The following is a 19,134-nucleotide window of genomic DNA, read 5'->3' on the forward strand; positions in this document are numbered from 1 at the left end:
AGGAAGGCTGGCTGAGTGGAAATTCTATTACTAGAAGGAAAGAGAAAAGCACACTGAGACTCAGAGGAGCTATGAAGGTAGAGGTATGGAGACACGCGCTTAAAGAGGGCAGGCAACTGAGTATGCCGCTGGCTTTCTCAATTGGGAGGGAAACAAAAGCTCCTGGCTGTGCTGAACTCCAGTTCTGGGTGAGACCCTGGGGACCCAGACTCATATGGGGAGAAACTGGACTGTCTGGCAGTGGGCAAAACTCAAGAGCGCTTTCTCTCAGAGGTGCTTGCAGCGATTACTGAGTAACTCTGAGACCCAGGGGCCTCTTAGGGAAGGGCTGACAGGAAGCCAAGATTGTCTGCTCAGCCCTGAGACTCCTCCCCATCCAAGCTGAGCACAGAGGCTTTTTGAGTCTTGTCTCATAAGGGTGTCTCCAGCACAGAAGTTCTCCCAGTGTAGACACAGCTGATTCTCACAGCCAACTGGCGTAGAGGTCAATTCCTCCTAGTGATTCCAACAACAATCAAGACTTAACTACAACAAGACTGTGCACACAGCCCACAGAGGAGTGCACCAAGACTGTGCATACAGCTCACAGAGGACCTGGGAAGGCTGAGCCACTGGTCCCTATAGGACACCTAGCAAACAAAGCCACTCTATCAACTCAGGAAAGCAGCCAAAATGCAGAGACAAATAAACAGATCACAAATGAAAGAAATGGAGAAAAGCAAATAATTGGATATACAGTTGAAAACCATGGTTATAAGGTTTTTCAAGAATTTTCTAGAAAAGGCTAATACATTTAGTGAGACCTTCGAGGATATGAAAAAGGACCAACTAGGAATTAAGCATACACTGACTAAAATAAAAAATAATATACAGAGATCTAACAGCAGACAAGAGGATCTCAAGAATCAAGTCAAAGATTTGAAATACAAAGAAGCAAAAAAAACACCCAACTGGAAAAGCAAAAAGCAAAAAGAATTTAAAAATATGAAGGTAATGTAAGGAGCCTCTGAGACAACTTCAAGTGTACCAAAATCTGAATTATGGGGGTCTCAGAGGAAGAGAGAGAGCAAGATATTGAAAACCTATTTGAAAAAATAATGACTGAAAACTTACCCCACCTGATGAAAGAAATAAACTTACAAGTCCAGGAAGTGCAGAGAACCCCAGACAAAAGGAATCCAAAGAGGACCACACCAAGACACATCATAATTAAATTTCCAAGAGCAAAAGACAAAGAGAGAATATTAAAAGCAGCAAGAGAAAAACAGTTAGTTTATCTACAAGGAAGCACCCATACGACTATCAGCAGATTTCTTCACAGAAACAATGCAGGCCAGACAGGAGTGGCAAGAAATATTCAAAGTGATGAATAGCAAGAACCTACAACCAAGATTACTCTACCCAGCAAAATTATCATTCAGAATGGAAGGTCAGATAAAGAGCTTTACAGATAAGAAAAAGCTAACGGAGTTTATCACCACCAAAGCAGTATTATATGAAATGTTGAAAGTTATTCATTAAGAAGGAGAGAAGAAGAAAAAGGTAAAGATAAAAATTATGAACAACAAATACATATCTATCAACAAATGAATCTAAAAACAAGTGAATAAGAAATCTGATGAGCAGAATAAACTGGTGCATATAATAGTATCAGGGGCATAGAAAGGGAGTGGACGGACAATTCTCGGGGTGGGGGGGAAGGGATTTGAGGGTGCAAAAAGAGACTGGACAAAAATCATACACCTATGGATGGGAACAGTAGTGGGGTAAGGGCAGAGTGTGGGTTGGAAAACGGGTGGTGGGGAGGTATGGGGGGAAAAAAGAGGAACAATTGTAATAATCTGAACAATAAAGATTTATTAAATTTTTTAAAAGAGTTCTTCTGGCCAAGACCGGTTTGGCTCAATGGATAGAGCGTCGGCTTGGGGACTGAAGGGACCCGGGTTCAATTCCGGTCAAGGGCATGTACCTTAGTTGCGGGCATATCCCCAGTAGGGGGTGTGCAAGAGGCAGCTGATCGATGACTCTCTCTCATCCATGTTTCTAGCTCTCTATCTCTCTCCCTTCCTCTCTGTACAAAATCAATAAAATATATTTTTTTAAAAAGTTAAAAAAAAAAAAAGAGTTCTTCTGACTATACCAATCCCCCTGCACCCCAGGTCCGACGAACCACTTGGGCACGCTCCTCTAAGACCACCCTACTCAGCAGAACTGATTTTCCCTTTGACAAGTCTTTTGCAAAGAGGGACAGGCAGGAGAATCACACAAGGCCTTTCTTAGAAGCAGGAATTTGTGCCGAGTTATTTGGGGATGGATTCAGAGGAGTTGGGAGGAAAGAGGCATCCTTAGGTCAAGAGCAGGGAAAGCACTCCCCGCTACTCTTTCTTGGTGACTCTGAGGTTGGAGACGAAGCCAGACACTGAGCTTACTTTCAAAACCAGAGACCAGGGCGGGGTCCAAGGCTCTCTTCCTTAAGGATCCTTCTATGTCAGGGATAGATCCAAGGTTACACCAATTTTCCTTTTAATCTTCCAATGATTAAGCTTTTTCCGACCTTGCATATGTTGCACATGTTGTTCCCTTTGCCTGGAATACTTACTCCCCAAGTCCTTGTCTCTGAGAATCAGATTAAATGCAGTTTTCCTCAGTTTGGCCTTTCCTGCCCACTCCACTTGCCTCTTCCTGTCCCTAGTCTGAATTATGCCCCCAGTACTTTCTCCTATTTTCCTGTTCTTTCCCTCACTCTGCAGTGGTGGAATTATTGTACCAATGCATATCCTCCACCAGACTGAGGGCTCCTTAATGGCAGGAGTCCTGCTGTTTTGCTTATTAATGTGCCACCCACCCCTGCACACAGCATATACACGGAAAGCATTTGTTAAATGTATGTAGGAGCCAAGATGAGATCTCAAGACAGTGACCCTATTTGTGATAGAAGGGAATTCATGAAAAAAGCTGTTTTTAATTGTATTTCCTTGTAATTCTACATACCTTTTTTTAAAGGTATTTAAAGTCTATTTTAAAACAAAATAAAACAGTATTTTGATAAGGGGTCTACAGGCTTCAGCAAATGACCAAAGGATCCATGGCACAATGGAAGTGAGGAACCCCTAGAGATAAAACCACGGCAGGTGATTCCTTTAAGCTGTAACCGCAAAGCCTCCATTAAAATAACCCCCAAACCACATTAATGTAGCCCCAAACCTCCACTGACTGGGGGCTTCCCTGCGCTGAAGGCCTGACTGATTCTGGGAAGCGTGGAGCTGCCGGGGCCCAAGGGCACGGAAGAGAAAACCACTTCCATCGGCCATGACTGCAACTGAAACCCGGTGGGGGTTCTGCTCCCAAAATCAGCACCACACCATGCACAGCTGGGCACAGACACGCAGGGGTTGCTAAGAATAAAGTAAAATAGGGAAGGAGCTGGAACTGGCAAGATCCCTAATTCTGGGTTTGACAGGCCCTCCAGAAAGGCTCTGCCTAGGGAAATACTTCCTCAATGAGAGGGCTGTGGTCCTTCGGCGTGCCCCTTACCTTCTCATAATATTGGATGTTCTTGTCAGCCATTCCCATGAGCAGCTGCCGGAAGTCCTGCCTCTTGTTGTTCTGCCACCTCTCCATGTCGGCTTTCAGGTCAGCATTGAAGCACTCCATCCGGTCCTGGCATTTCTCAACGTCTGAGGGCACCTGACGGGCGATGCAGAAGTGGGTGTAACTGGTTTCTCAGGCCCCAAACTGCTCTGCTCACACATTTGTAAAGGGCCAAATCACTACATTAAAATGCCATAAACACACTCTCTCCTCTGGAGGCATTTACGTGAAGCAGGGCCCACTGTTTCAGGTCTAAGAAGGAACTCTGAAAGACCACCCTGACCCAAAACACCCACCCCATTTACAAACAGAAAGAAGAAACACTGTAATTAGAGCAATATATCATTGGTTCCCTTTTAACAAAATGTAAAAATGTGTGTAAAAATCGCAAATAGCTAGCAGGATTTGGTATTGCACTGATAGTTTTCCATGTCCAATAATGGAACTAGAAAAGGTTCTCCCATATCAAGTGAACTTTCCATTAGTTCTCATGCTTGACAATGTCTATCCTCATTAATCAGAGAATTAATTGCAATAATATTACTATTGGCCAGCTCCCTCTTTTGAAACCCACATTACATATAATCTGGAGACTTGTCTACGCTCCCCAAGATAATAGATTACAAAAAAAAGTTAAAGTTAGGCAATTCTGGGGAAGTAAGAGAAAAATTATGCATGCATGTCAAACAAATATGAAGTACAAATTCAAGTTTTTCTAAAAGAAGACTTTCTCAAAATGGAACAAAACCTGAATTTTACAACTTTTATTTTTGCTTTGGTGAGTTTTGTCCATCCTACATATCTAGACAGAGAATCCAATATTATGAAAAGGTAATAGGAAATTATTACACTGCTTGCCAAAACACAAAGCTAGAATCTCTCCTAACTCAACAGCTCCACTGGGCCCTGATGGTGGTCAGGGGTTCAGGGTGCCCAAAGTTGTATCCACGCCCACCTGCCAAAAGCTTCCTGACAACAAATAAGACCTTATACATTTTGTGTGCCGGGTCCTGTGAACCCCAATGTCTCCAAGCTATGGGTCATCTTCAGGGTCAATCTTTACCAACCAAGGGATTTTTATACTCAGGCCTTACGGGCAAGGAGCCAACCCAGAAACAGCAATAATGATGAGGCCAATCCTGAGGGAGCTGGGCACCTTCAGGGCTTCTACAAGTGTGCAGGGCACTGGCCATCTGCCACTCAGACCGCTTGGAGATGGCTGCAGCACACAGGAGCAGGGAAAGGAAAGCAGCCTTAGGTGAGGGGATCTGAGAGTGTGCGGCATGGAAACGAAACCTGGGTGAGACAAGGAAGAGTTGGAGAGAAAGAGACAGCAAGGCATCCTGGGCAACTCGAAAGGAAAGAACTTTGCTCTTTAGAGGGGAAAAGGAGCCTTCCTCAAAGCACGGAAGCTTCTGGAATTACAAACAAACTTGACTTTTTCTTCTGGTGCCATGCCTGAAGTCACCCTTGTCTTTCCCTGCGGGCTCACCCATTATTGTTTGCCACCTCAGGGGAAACTGAAACAAAACAAGAGTGTCCTGACTTAGCTGCACCAGAGCCATTCCCCCATAAATGTCCAGTCAACCGGCCCCATGGACACCCCGGGGGCCAGGCTCTCTGGCCAGGCCTCAGCTCCCTGCAGGCACAGTCCACTTCCCTTATTTCTCTCGTGGGCACTGCTCATTTTAGCATGTTGGTGAGTGAGTGCATGGAAGCAACTTCCTGTTGGCTTAGCAAAACTACTTCAGCGAAGAGGAAAAGTAAAGCTCTGAAAAGAGAACCTCAGCGGGCACAGGGAGAAGAGGAAGGCTCAGCTCTCTGACTCAGAGGAGTTCCTTCACAGCAAAGGGGAGCTACTCATGGGGGTGGAAGCTCTAATTGACCCACAAAAAGTCAAGAGCTAGGACTGCAGCTCTGGAGTTTATGATCGCCCCAGCCTGGCTTTGGGAAGTATTTTTAGTTCATCATTCTCATAACATACTCCCCAGTTGGCAGTGAGGAATATGAAAGTGCTTAGGTCTCTACAGGCAAACTTGTCTCAAGTTGCCTACAATCTACCTGGGAAGATGCTCTCTCTGCACTCAGAGCCCTGTGATGAGCAAAATGTAAGGCGGAACTAGAAAGCGAGTCCAACTGGGATGAGGGATCAGGCTTCCTTGAAGATATTCCACTGAGGCCACTCTTCAGAGAAGTGTGACGATTAGGGAGAGGGCACTCTAGAGTGACAGGCAGTACAAATGACAGAAGTGAGACAGCACCTAGACCTACCTTGGAACAGCTCACAGGCCACAGTGCCCACAAAGGCACAGAGATAGAACCCCAGCTGGTGAGATTGGTGGGGGCAGGGCATAAGCCTGGGGCTCTTCTTGAAGGTCAGGTTTTCTGGGGTCCATTTCCCTCATGTCTCTTTTTTTTGAAAATAGAAAGCCTTGTGCTTCTTCCAACTGTATTGTCAGTTATGGGGCCAAATTTCCAGAGTCAAATACGACATCTACCACTTGTTAGATGGGCAACTTTGGGCTTCTCTATGCCTCAACTTCTTTTTCTGGATAATACTCACCACCTTACAAGGTTGTTATGAGGTTAAATGAGATAGAATGTATAAAACAATTGGTGCCTGGCATATATTAAACACTCAATAAATGTTTGTTTACTCTGGTCAATATCAACATTATAATTGAAGTTCCTAGAAGATAATCTCTCATTTGCATAGTTCCTTAGGTCAGAATATTTTATTGAGCTGTATTCCATGTCTTACAAAAAAAATGTACTTTTTTTGTTTTCCAAATATAAACTATTATAATATAAGCAAATATAGTCTTTCAAACTCCATGTCATTCTTCACCCTTGCTACCCAACCCAAGATTTCTCCAGAGATTAGAGATGAGTCAACACCAAACTCTACTGTTATAGATCATCCTTGGCACCCTGGAACCAGGGCAGTGGCTTTAAGTCCAGGAGGGAGGGGATAGTTTAGACCAACCCGGTGCAGACAGAACTGACAGACTTGGCAGACAACTGCACGTGAGATATAAGATACAGGAAGTCAGAAAAGATCCTGAAGTTTCTTTCTAGTCTGGGTGACTAGGGTAGCAATAGTCCATTGTAGGGCTCAGGATAAAGGACAGGATCACACACCAGATAAAGGCAGTAGCTGCAGCCACAGGAAGACTGAGTCCTGCCCTCCAGAAGAGGGGGCTGAAACAACTTAACAACAACAATAACCTGATTTTAAAAAGAGCAAAGGACTTGAACAGACATTTCTCCAAAGAAGGCACATAATGGCTAATAAGCACATGAAACAATCTTCTACATCACTAATCACTAGGAAAATGCAAATCAAAAACACGAGACCACTTCACACCCATTAGCATAGTTATTATTTAAAACACACACACACACACACACACACACACACAGAAAATAAAAAGTGTTGTCAAGAATATAGATATTGGAGCCTTTGGGCACTGTTAGTGGGAATGAAAAATGGCACAATCATGGAAAACAGTGTGACAGTTCCTCAACAACAACAAAAAATAATTATAATATGATACAATAATTCTACTTATGGGTATATACCAAAAAAAAACAAAAACTGAAAGGGTCTCAAAGATATATATTGAACACCCACGTTCATAGCAACATTATTCACAATAGCCAAAAGGTGGAAGCATCTCAAGTGCCCATCCATAGATGAGTGAATAAGCAGAATGTGGTGTGTACATACAATGGAATATTATTCAGCCTTAAGAAGGAAAAAAATGTTTTTATCCTTACTCGAGGATATGTTTATTGATTTTAGAGAGAGAGGTAAGGAGAGAGAGAAAAATATGAATATAAGAGAGAAACATCAATGGTTGCCTCCCATACACACCCAACCGCAAGCTAGGTATATGTCCTGACCGGGAATTGAACCAGAAATCTTTTGATGTACAGGACGACACTCCAACCAACTGGGCTGCAGGCCAGGGCAAGGAAGGACATTTTGACACATGCTACAACATGAATGAACCTTAAGGACATTATGTTATATGAAATAAGCAATCACAAAAGAACAAATATACTGTCTGATTTATATGAGGTACCTTAGAGCAGTCAAATTCATAGGGCCAGAAAGTAGAATGGTGGTTTCCAGGGACCAGAGGACAGAGGAACATGCAGAGTTGTGGTTTAGTGGGGGAAGAATTTCCAGTCTGGAAGATGAGAAGAGTTCTAGAGATTGGTTGCACAGCAATGTGAATTTACTTAAGACATTTGAACTGTGCTCTTAAAAATGGTTAAGATGATAAATCTTATGTGTATTTTGCCATGATTTAAAATTTTTAATATATGAGGGAATAGAAGAGGAGGCTGAGGAAGGGAGGGTCGATGGGTAGAACTCATGGAGAAGCCTACATTTATAGGAATAATAAAGGAACCAGCAAAGGTACTAGGAAAGATGGGCACAGAAGCAGGACGTCAGTCAGAGAGAACAGAGCCCTAGAACACAAAGATGGATAGAGGGGTTAGAAGAGGGGGAAGAGGAGGGTTTAAAGAGACGAGATTAAGAGGAACTGGGGTGAGCAGCCTGAAGTGACTAGCTCCTGACGTTTTCCAACTTCATCAAGAGGAGGACCGCTGGCATCAGATGCTCAGGATCACATTCTTCTCTCTTTTGTTTCTTTTAGGACAGTGTTTCTGTGACAATCAGTTCACTGACCAGAAACATCCAGCATTCCTTTTTATCGCAATGTTTTAATTTTCTGACTGAGGTATTGTTAGAGTTGTGCTATCTTGTGTCTGAAGGATGTTGAGGTGGCAATATCCAATGCTAACGATTGGGCGCTGCTTATCCCAAGACACCAAGAAGAAAAAAAAATCACCAGATTAGACCTCAAAAGGCAAGAAAAACTTCTAAATAGAGAACAAGACTGCTTTTTATTATCAGGTTCCTTATCTCTCATGAGAACATCCACTACAGAATATGGGTTATTGAAGTGATGAGAGAAGGGTCATGTGGGGCTAAAGCATTTGTGTGTGTTGGAAAGCAGGTGGTAATGTAAGTTCACACAACATTCACTTTTAAATGTATGACTGTGTCCTTTCCATGTACCTGGATTTCTAGGCCCTGATATAAATCCCTACCCAGTGTCCTTCTTGGAGGAAGGCTGCAGATGTCATATTGTCTGCTCCCACGATGACGGTAGATTGAAAAGTCCCCAGAGGTTGTATAAAGCAAACATGATCCCAAAACCTGGGGGAGAGGGGACACATGGCTGCCATGGGACAGGTGCCAGGACCAATGTCAGAAGCAATTCGAGATGGGAATCTTCTCAGCCGCATGCTGCCAGGTGAAAGGCCGGGCAGAGCTATATACATACATATAAACAGATTGATTTCATAGAGGAAGGGAAAGGAAGAGGGAGAGAGAGATACAAATATCAATGATGAGAGAGAATCATTGATCAGCTGCTTCCTGCACACCCCCCATGGGGATCAAGCCTACAACTTGGACATGTGCCCTTGACAGGAATCAAACCCGGGACCCTTCAGTCTGCAGGTCAATGCTCTAACCACTGAGCCAAAAAACGGATATGGCTTTTTTTTTTTTTTTAATTAAAGGAGAAAAAGAAACAAACTTCAGAGAATGGCAGGTGAGGAGAGCAAAGAAAGGGCACAAGTGAGTCAAGAGCAGATACACTGAGAACAGAAGAGCCTCAGACCACCTGATCATGGCTGAAAGGAGTGAGCAGACACAGAGACGGAAGACTCAGGAGAAGGTCCACGTTCTTTCTCTCCCTCAGTCCCTCTAGCACTCATCTGTACATGCTTACAAAAGCCAGGACCCTCCTCCCCAAACACTGCTGGGAGCCCGAGCCGTAGGAATAAAGGGCTCCAACTCTGGAGGAAGACACATCTGAGGGCCAATTCCTGCTCCACCACTTATTAGCTTTGGCACATGCGCTATGTATGTAATTCCCCTGAGTCCTGGCTCTTCATCTGTAAGATGAGAACAACCACACCCACAGGGGTTGAGGCAGGAATTACATAAGATAAGGGAGGTGACAGAGCCTGCCTTCTCTGGCTGAGGTGACCTCTGCCTCATTATTCTGGCTTTCGAACCCAGGCTGAGATCAAGGCTGCTGCGGGGAGAGCTGGGAAACCTCAGGCCCGTCTGTCCTCACTTGGCAGAAGTGCCTGGAAACAAGGACACTCACTTAACTAACTACCAGGTTTGCAGAAGCTCCAGACCAGCGTCTCCTCACTCCCATCTGCCACCTCAGAGCTGGAGTTCTTGCTCCTGGCACATCTGCGCTCACCCAGAAGGTTGACCATTCTGTACTCCTAAGAGTTTTGTCCACTGCCTTGGTGAGGTCTGTCCAAGTGGCCCCAAGTTCTCACTCCTTGTGCTAAACCTGAGAAGCAACAGCTCAGTCCTTCCTGTTTTCTGCGCACACCCCACTTCCCGGGGTCACTCCGTCTCACCTCCACACTGACACGACCATTCCCAAAGCTCCGACACCTGGCAATACCCAATTCAAGGCCACCAATGGGTCAGGGCCTAAAAGAGCACCCCCTGCTCCCTTTTACTTTTAGAAGACAAATGTGAGGGGGGTTTTTTTGTTTGTTTGTTTGTTTTTTTAACTCAGCCTGAAAGCTGATGCTTTCTTTTTTTAATTTATTTTTTTATTTTGATTGATTTTGTACAGAGAGGAAGGGAGAGAGATAGAGAGTTAGAAACATAAATGAGAGAGAGTCATCGATATGCCCACAACCAAGATACATGCCCTTGACCGGGATTGAACCCAGGACCTTTCAGCCCCCAAGCCGACGCTCTATCCATTGAGCCAAACCGGTTTTGGCAACAAATGTGAGGTTTTTATAAAGCCTTCTCTCTTGGCATCCTTTCTTTGTTCTTTTTTAAACTGGCCACACTTGACAATATTAGCATGGAAAAGTCAAATGCAGAATAAACTGCACGTTTTCTCTGTGGCCTGCCCTCATGATCACATTAGGGTAGGTGTGCTTCCAGCCCCATTTTAAATGCAATTCCCGCCCCTCTTTGTTTCCAGCAGTAGCTTTGGTATCGACCTAGGCTTGTAAGGAGGGTCAGATTCGCAGGTTCACACATGCCTGTGGTTCTGACAGATCCAGCCCAAGGCAGCGGCCACGACTAAGAACCCGTAATTTCTCCAAATTAAAAATTAAGATGAGGAAAGCCAAGTATACGCCATCCAAAGCTCCACGCTCCATCTGCCTGAGAACAAACCACTGCAGAGTCTGCTGAGTTTCCCCAACCTAAACACAGAGCAAAACTTTACGTTCTCAGACACTAACGTTTTCCCTCACTGCAGAGGCCTCCCCGCAGCGGGGCCACAGGCTCCCTCCTTCGTCCTGCGGACAGCCACTCCCGTGTGAAATTCGCAGTGAAGATCACAGAGGCCCACGAGGCCATTTCCTTCTGGGTGATGGGAAAGTGGCCAGATTTTGCTACTAGTTGCGGCTTCACAAAAATCAACTTCCTCAGTCTTCAGAGCAACTTTTCAAGATTTCACTTCAAAACAGGAAGCCCTAGCCCCTCTCAGGTCTTCTCAGACCTGGACCCATCCCCAGGAAAACTCGCCATTGTTCCTCTCCTTCCCTCATCCCTGCGAGGGGCCTGCGAACAATCTTACTCCCTCTATAACTTACTTACAGCAGAACTCACGGAGACCTGGGGTAAAGTCAGCCCTGACCCAATTTCTGGTATCTCAACTTTCATCTCACCAACAGGAGCTCTAGAGCACATGTGTCAAACACAAGGCCCGCGGGCCAAATCCGTCCCGCCAGGCCTTGCAATGTGGCCTGCACCGCGCTGTCATCACTGCACTCCGCTGCGTTTCCATCACAATGACAGTTTATGACTGTTCAGTAAACCATTCGGCCTGCGATTTAGGCTGGATTTTAGATTTTGGCCCCTTCTCTGATTGAGTTCGACACCCGTACTCTAGAGAGTGAAGCTCAAAACCACACAAAGCAGCCTGGTTGGTGTAGCTCAGCGGTTGAGCATCAACCCAAGAACCAAGAGGCTGCCGGTTCAATTCCTGGTCAGGGCACATGCCCTGTTGCAGGCTCGATCCCCGTGGGAGGGGCATGCAGGAGACAGCTAATTGATGTTTCTGTCTCATCTATGTTTCTGTCTCTCCCTTCCTCTCTAAGAAAATCAATAAAAACACATTTTAAAAAACACAATACATAACACATGTCCTGTCCAGTTTGGCTCAGTGGATAGAGTGTCAGCCTGCAGACTGATTTCTGGTCAAGGGCACATGTCTGGGTTGCAGGCTCATCGCCATTAGAAGGAGTGCAGGAGACAGCTAGTCAATGATTCTCTCTCATCATTGATGCTTCAATCTCTCCCTCCCTCTCCCTTCTTCTCTGAAATCAATAAAAATATATTTAAAAACATATAAAACATATGTTTTTAAATGTATAAAACAAAGCACAGCAAAAGCTTTGGCCATTCACTGGGCTCCAGCAGGGATTTCAGGGTGCAGCCTGAGTACCCGCCCTCCCCTGGGGCTCCCTAACCTTGGGGCGGTCCTCCTTTCTCAGAGCCACGGCTTCCAGTTTGGCTTCGTACTCCGCTTGCACTTGGTCCCTCTTCTTCAACACGCTCTGTGGGAGGCAGAAAGGGGAAGCATGTCACACGGAGTTCACAACAGGGCCTGCAAGCCCCAGGGACTGTGTCCTCACCCCATTCCTCCCAAACCATGGCCCCCAGACCCAGCCACGTGCTCCTAGGATAGCTTGGCTGTGCGTGACATGTGACATGGACTCTGGAGGAGGCAGGGTTTTTGTTGTTGTAAACTTGTTTACTAGTATTCATTCAAGCAAACATTTTCCAACTGAGAAAGAGAGAGGGCAAAGCTGGTACAAAAGGCCTTCTATGACATGAGCTTGGGTGAGAGAGAGAGGAAAGACTTATCCCCAAACCAATTCCAGGAGGAAATAGTAACAATGTATAGAAACATTTTTTTACTATATTTGAATAAAATACATTTTTATCCATAATTTTCAAACTGACTTTCCACTTTAAGGAGAGAAGGGGAACCATTATTATCCATAATTTTCAACTGATTTTCCAATTTAAGGAGAGAAGAAGAACCATTCTGAGAGACAGCTCTCTAGTGAGATAACTCAGCCCGTCTCTGAAAGTGACAGGATTCCGGAGAAGGGCAGGTGGAGTGACCAGTGCCCACCCATCGCCATGGTGAGGAGGGGACTCTCGGCTGAGAGAATGGCGCTGTGCAGAAATGTGGAGCGTGGCAGGTGACAATGTTCGATGTTCTCTGAAATGTTCATGGAGAAATCTAAGCCAAGAGAGTTGATCGCTGGCAGGCTGATTTGCTCACTGATCCATTAGCCACTTACATGTCCTCCAGGCTAAGCCAGGTATACAAAGAGCCAGAGGCCCAGTCCCTACCTGAGGGGTTCCAGAGCGGGGAGAGGTGCAGACACAGGTGCTCGGTGAGCTGTGAGCAAGTCCAGGAGCCTGAGAGTGGTAAATGGGCCCAAAGCGAAGCAGCAGGACGGAGCGAAAGTGACAAACCAGATGCTCAGGATGCAAAATTCAAGGAGACGCTCACCCATGAGTGTGAGTGTCTCCCTAAATAATGGAGGTCTGGCTCTTCGACTCAGACACCAACAGGTAGACCAGAAAAGCATGCCATTGACTTTCTAAGGAAGCATCTGTTTCATCCAAGGGTTTCTCTTTTCTTCTTTTCATAGAATTACAAATGGCAAACTAACAGTGGTAAGAAGGTCCTTTCCCACTAATTCCAAAGTCACGTTGCTATAAAAGCTCCCAGTCTTTCACTTCTCCCCAGGGTGGAGTCGTTGCAGCAGAGTGTGAGGTAGGGTGGCTAAGCTGGGGGGTGGAGGAGCAGCTTGGGTCCCTGACAATGTGCTGAAAGGTGGTGAGTGGCTCCATGGCTGAGAGCACTCTGGGGATAGCCTTGGAATGGAAATTCAACACCCAGAACCTTAAGTCTTCCCCCAAAGTAAGAACTCATTGGAGATGTGTTTTACTGTGAGAAGACAACACGAGGTCCAACCTGCAATGGCTCGTTTTCCATTATTTGCCACTCATCTTTCTCCCATGTGCTTGGAGTTCCCTCCACACAGTCCTTGGACAGAAAGATTTCCAGTAATGCCTTCTAGAATGTTCCACTGCGAAGGGCATGTTCTATAATGTAACAGTAGTCACCAGCCTCATGTGCTGACTTAGCACTTAAAATATGGCTCGTATGATTGAGCAACTGGGTTTAATTTTTATTTAACTGAATCTGATTTGAATTTAAATGTAGTCACCTATAGTGCGTGGCTACATAAGTCTAGAGAACAAAAAACAACAACAACAACAAAATCAGGGGTCCTTTCTGGACTTCATAGAGCCCAGAAAACATTCTAAATGCGCTAGCTGGTACCAGCGGCAGTAAAAGTCCAAGTCCCCAACCCAGAGAAATAACCAGGATGCTGTCTTTGGGAGACACCCATGTGGTCCCCTGAGGGGCAATGAGAGAGCACGGAGGGGCGCTGGAATGCTGGTCACTGCCATGTCCTGCCTTCACAGGGAGCCCCACACCTTATGGGACAAAGCACACATATCCAGTGGAGGGATGGCCACGTGAATGAGTCATCCCTGTAACACGTCCTCTGTCAGTGTGGCAAGAAGGGAAGGGATGGTGAGAGATGAGTCAGCTCCACACAGCTGAACAGCCCGGCATCTCCTCGCCCTGCCCCACAGCAGGTGAGGGCCCCAAGATTCAGCCATACTCCCTCCCCAGTTAGCTCGGGCCTTCCCTGCTCTCTGTCTGCTCAGTCACTGTTACCCTCACTTCTCCCGAGGCCAGAGTGCTGCCTTCTGCAGGCTGACACCCCCTCTCCCCCCAACATCACTGGGCAGCAGGAAAAACTCACAACAATGAAAGCCGCAGCCACCCTGCGGGGCTGAAAGGGTACTGTCCCATTTTACATGGAGAAAGGGAAGGCTCAGTGGAGGGACCGGCTGAGGCAGCCGCTGGTTAATGCCACAGTGCCGACTCACCCGGGGTTTCCCAGTCTGACTGCAGGCCAACCACAAGAAAGGTGGGAAAACACGTTTTGAAGCAAGAGAATCTGGGCACGACCACCAACCCTGTTCAGACGGGCGGTGATGGTCTGAAAGGACTGGTCTCCCACCCCAAACACAGGCTCTGCTCACAAATCTGGTCAACCAGCCTGCGGCTGATGGAGCCTCACCCTGCAATGGGGTGAGAGGGACAACAGACTAAGTCAGTATTGGCAGAGAGGTACTCATCCCCTGAGCTTCTCACAGAACTGTGTAGGGATCTCTGCATCCAGTGACACCAGAACCAGAGAGGTGGCATGTCTGGAGAAACTTTCCTTGGCACCTCCTTTCCACAGCCATCCGCACCCCGTTTCTGTGCTGCCTCAATGTTTCCTACGCACCTCCCAGGTGTTGGGGCTGCAGCAGAGAACAGAACCCACAAAACCCTTGCCTTCATGCTGCTTACACTCTAGGGGGTAGGTAGACAGTACACAAGTAAAATATATTCATACAGAGGCCCCGAGGCAGTGCCAGGGGAGGAAAAGTGAAAGAGTAAAGGGGGGTGTAAAGTGCCCAGGGTTTGGGAGATGGTGGGATTGTTCACTGGGTGGCCAGGGAGGGCCTCGGGGACAAGGTGACTTTTAATTCACATCATGGAACCAATCTCTCTTGAACACTGTATTTTTTTTTTAACCTTGTATTATTTTAATGTGGAGCAGTTCATCATGATTTCAAAGTATTCCTAGTAATATGGAATTTCACTACCTTATTCTCAACTACAGAGAAGGAAAATGACTCAGTTTCTTTAACAAATAAAAGGAAAAAGAAATAGAGGGAGAGGGATTTTGAAGATATTTGGAAAACGTATAGATTTTATTTGGATCCCAATTTGGAAAAATTAGATAAAAACAGCATTTGAGACAATTGAGGAAACTGAACACTAACTGGATATTTGAGGCTAATAAGGATATAAACTTCTTTTTATTATTAATGATGACTGACATGATTCTCTTTCTTTTTCAAAAGAACGCTTGTATTTTAGAGATATGTATTAAATGTTTTTGCATGAAATAACATAATATCTGGGATTTGCTTTAAAACAACCCAGGGGTGGGAGCTGGGAGGGGGTGGGAGCAGAGCTAGAACAACATGGACCATGAGTGGGCAGCTGCTGGAGCTGGCTGAGGGGTACAATGGGGAATTGTTATATTTTCACTCTACTCTGAATGTGTTTGAATTTTTCTATAATAAAAGTTAAACAATGGAAACATAATACGTGTCATCCAAAGTGTTTATCAGAAACTAATAACAGTTATTAAACTGCAATGACCAAAGTGTCTGGGAGTTGGATTACATACGCTGTCTGTGGTTTGGCTTTCGACATCGCCACTGGATTCTTTCCAAGAAAGTGCCACAGTGGTTAGTATCAACAGGAAAGCTCAACGCTCCCCTCTTCACCCCCAGTGCTCCTGCTCATAGCTTCCTCTGGGGCAGCTGTGGGTTCACAAACTTGTAGGGGGAGAAATTGGGGGTCCAAAACTAGCCCCAATGCAAAAGGTGAGCAGCTATTTAAAAAAACAACACACACACACACACACACACACAATCTTCCCAAGTCCAGATGGTTTTTAAGCTCCAAAATATTCAGATGCAGGGTGAGAAAGTATATGAGGGACAGCTTGGCCATGCGTAGAGAATTGAGAACAGAATGGTTCATTCTCTGGTCAGGGGCTGACAGCCCAAGTCCCCAGAGGAATTCATGTAAAATGAGTCTTTAGTATGAAGGAGAAAAAGCTCAAGTACTAATGATAATCAAATACTGAACACAGCCCTGTAGCCTGTTTCTGGGTGGCTCTCTAGGAGAGCATTTTCCTACAGGCAATAAATGAGTCTGACTTGGTACTGGTAACATCATTTATGTTTAAGCTAGAGGTCCAGTGCAGGAAATTCGTGCACAGGTAGGGACCCTAGCGGCTGCCAGCTGTGGGCTGCTGGCCAGGGCCTCCCTTCCTGTGGTTGGCCAGCTGACCCCCAACCTCTGGTCAAACTCCCAGTTGAGGGGACAATTTGCATATTAGGCTTTTATTATATAGGATGATTAAATTTAAGTTGCCCCTTTCAACATGCTCCTTTTACACATTTATTCTATTGAAAACAGGATCACCTGTGAGTTCAATGTTCTAGGGCAGTGTTTCCCAAACTTTTGACATATGTGTACTCCTTCTATAATTTTTGTAACTCTGAGTACCCCTCGTACTCATGAGAATGTAGAATTAGGCGCAGCTAAGCACGGTGCAGTGCCTATCCCCACCAAACCCCGGTGCAACGCATACCCCCACCAAACTTTTCAGTACCCCTGGGGGTACACGTACCACACTTTGGGAAACACTGTTCTAGGGCAAAGTTGGTAATATTGAAACCATGCATTTCCTATTAATTTTAAAAGATAGTTGTTACAGAAAATTTGGAAATTAAAGAAAAATGTAGAAGGGGGTGAGGGGAAGGCATCCCTAAATCTCATCTTTCAGGCACAAGCAGTAGCACATTATGTCTTTACTTCTCGTCTCTTATTTTGAATGACTTCTTTGATGCTCTCCAATGTCCATTTTCTCTTTTTGGCACTTCTGTTAGTTATTCAGATGTTGAATTTTATAGTCTAGTCCTCTTGTTTTTATATATTTTCTCTCCAGTCCTCCATCTGTTTTTGTTGTTGTTGTTATTTCACTTTATATGTGATTTCCTTAATTTTTTCTTCTAAGTTTTCTATTGATCTTTTTTTCCATTTATATCATGATCCTAATTTCCATGTGCTCTTTGTTCTCTGGGTTTTAAAACTCCTTGATTTATAGCTAAGATAGCTCTTTTCTTTTTGAGGATATTAATGATCTTTTTTTCCTGGAAAGTTTCTTCTCCCTCAGTGATGCTTCACTCAATATGCTTTTTCTTCTTTGTTTTTACTTCATGTTCTTGTTAGAATCTTCCTTAAATAGTTGGTGGCTTTTGTCTGTCCAACAAGCTGAGATGGAAAAACTGAAAACCTGACTGAAAGCTCTCTGCACATCGAGGGCTTGTTGACAATTCTCTGTAGGGACTTTGCTAGGTCATTCTGTTGAGGATCTGCCCTCCCCTCCAATATCAGTATCTCCCAGTCTCCTCTCCTGGCCTGTCCAGATGTTCAAGAAATGCCTCTAATCCTTGCAAGGAAAATATAAGGCTGAGAGCCAAAGTCTCAATATTCAGTAACCTTTTACTTAGCATCCTGATTTTAGGATTTTTGTTTCTACTTTCAATTGGGCCTGGTGTCCACAAACTCTCTATTTTACCCCCACCAGAGAATTTACCTCCAGTTCTGCTATATGGGGAAGGGACAGAGGCTTGGGTGTGAGGAATGAGAAAAGAATCAGAAGCTCTAACTGCTTCTGGGGCTCCTAACATTCTTCTGGTTAGCTCTACCTTTCTGTTAGTCCAAGAGGTTCTTGGTGCTCCCAATTCTTGGCCTTTTTGAAAATTTCCACAGTGGCTTCTTAGTTTTACCCTTCAGGGAGCTCCTAAGGCAGCTGGTTTGGGTTGCATAAGTCCCTCCTCACCTCTATATTTGCTTTCTAGTCCCCAAATGTACTGATGTTGCCTCCCCTTCTATCACTTTTAATCCTTACAGGTGTATGTCTTTTTTTTTTTTTTAAATCATTCTGGCCCTGGCTGGTTTGGCTCAGTGGATAGAGTTTCAGCCTGCGGTCTGAAGGATCCCAGGTTCAATTTCAGTCAAGAGTACATGCCTGGGTTGCTGGCTTAATCCCCAGTAGAGGACGTGCAGGAGGCAGCCAATCAATGGTTCTCTCTCATCATTGTTGTTTCTATCTCTCTTTCCCTCCCCCTTCCTCGCTGAAATCAATAAAGGTATATATTTTAAAAAATCATTCTGGTGTCATTTTGGTACAATTTCATGAATAAGTTAAAAAATGTATTCAATCTGCTATCACTAGGAATCTCACAGTTTTAATTTTACACTTTTTAATTGTTTAAAAAATTTTGAGATCATGTACATTTTTATATCCTACTTTTTCATATTTTCAAGAAATTAGGACCTCAATCTATAATCACTTTTGTTTAGCAAGGAGTTCCCCACCCCCTCACTCTATCTTCCAGGAAATCTTCTTAGTTTTTGAAAAGCACCAGAGCTAGTCAAACTAAAGCAGCAATTTTCAACCCTTTTCTCCTCATGGCACACATAAACTATCATAATTACTAAAATTCTGTGGCACATCAAAAAATATAATTTTTGCCAATCTGACAAAAGACTAGTTAAAATTTTGATTCATCACACCAGGCAACTATTATTGTGTTGTCTGTTGTCATTTTTTAATTTGACAGTCTAATTAAAATATCTGACAGTTTAATAAAACTGTATTAAACTGTCAGATATTGCATGCTTTGAAAATTTTTGCAGCACACCAGGAGAAAATCACTGA

The 19,134-nt window shown here is 44.7% G+C and overlaps 1 protein-coding gene across 2 annotated transcripts in view; it reads right to left on the reverse strand.

Annotated features, from left to right (window-relative positions):
* The window catches only part of SNX30 (sorting nexin family member 30), an 82,367-nt gene that overhangs the window by 6,635 nt on the left and 56,598 nt on the right, over positions 1-19,134 (reverse strand). The window contains exons 7-8 of one of the 2 annotated variants that reach the window (XM_036432991.2): positions 12,145-12,231; positions 3,535-3,687 (exon numbers count right to left, since the gene is read on the reverse strand). In XM_036432991.2, the coding sequence (XP_036288884.1) occupies positions 3,535-3,687; positions 12,145-12,231 (240 nt within the window). The remainder of the gene's footprint in view (positions 1-3,534; positions 3,688-12,144; positions 12,232-19,134) is intronic. The other variant, XM_045579902.1, reaches the window with a different exon arrangement.

Source organism: Pipistrellus kuhlii, unplaced genomic scaffold, assembly GCF_014108245.1.
Source record: "Pipistrellus kuhlii isolate mPipKuh1 unplaced genomic scaffold, mPipKuh1.p scaffold_m20_p_12, whole genome shotgun sequence".
Classification (NCBI taxonomy): domain Eukaryota; kingdom Metazoa; phylum Chordata; class Mammalia; order Chiroptera; family Vespertilionidae; genus Pipistrellus; species Pipistrellus kuhlii.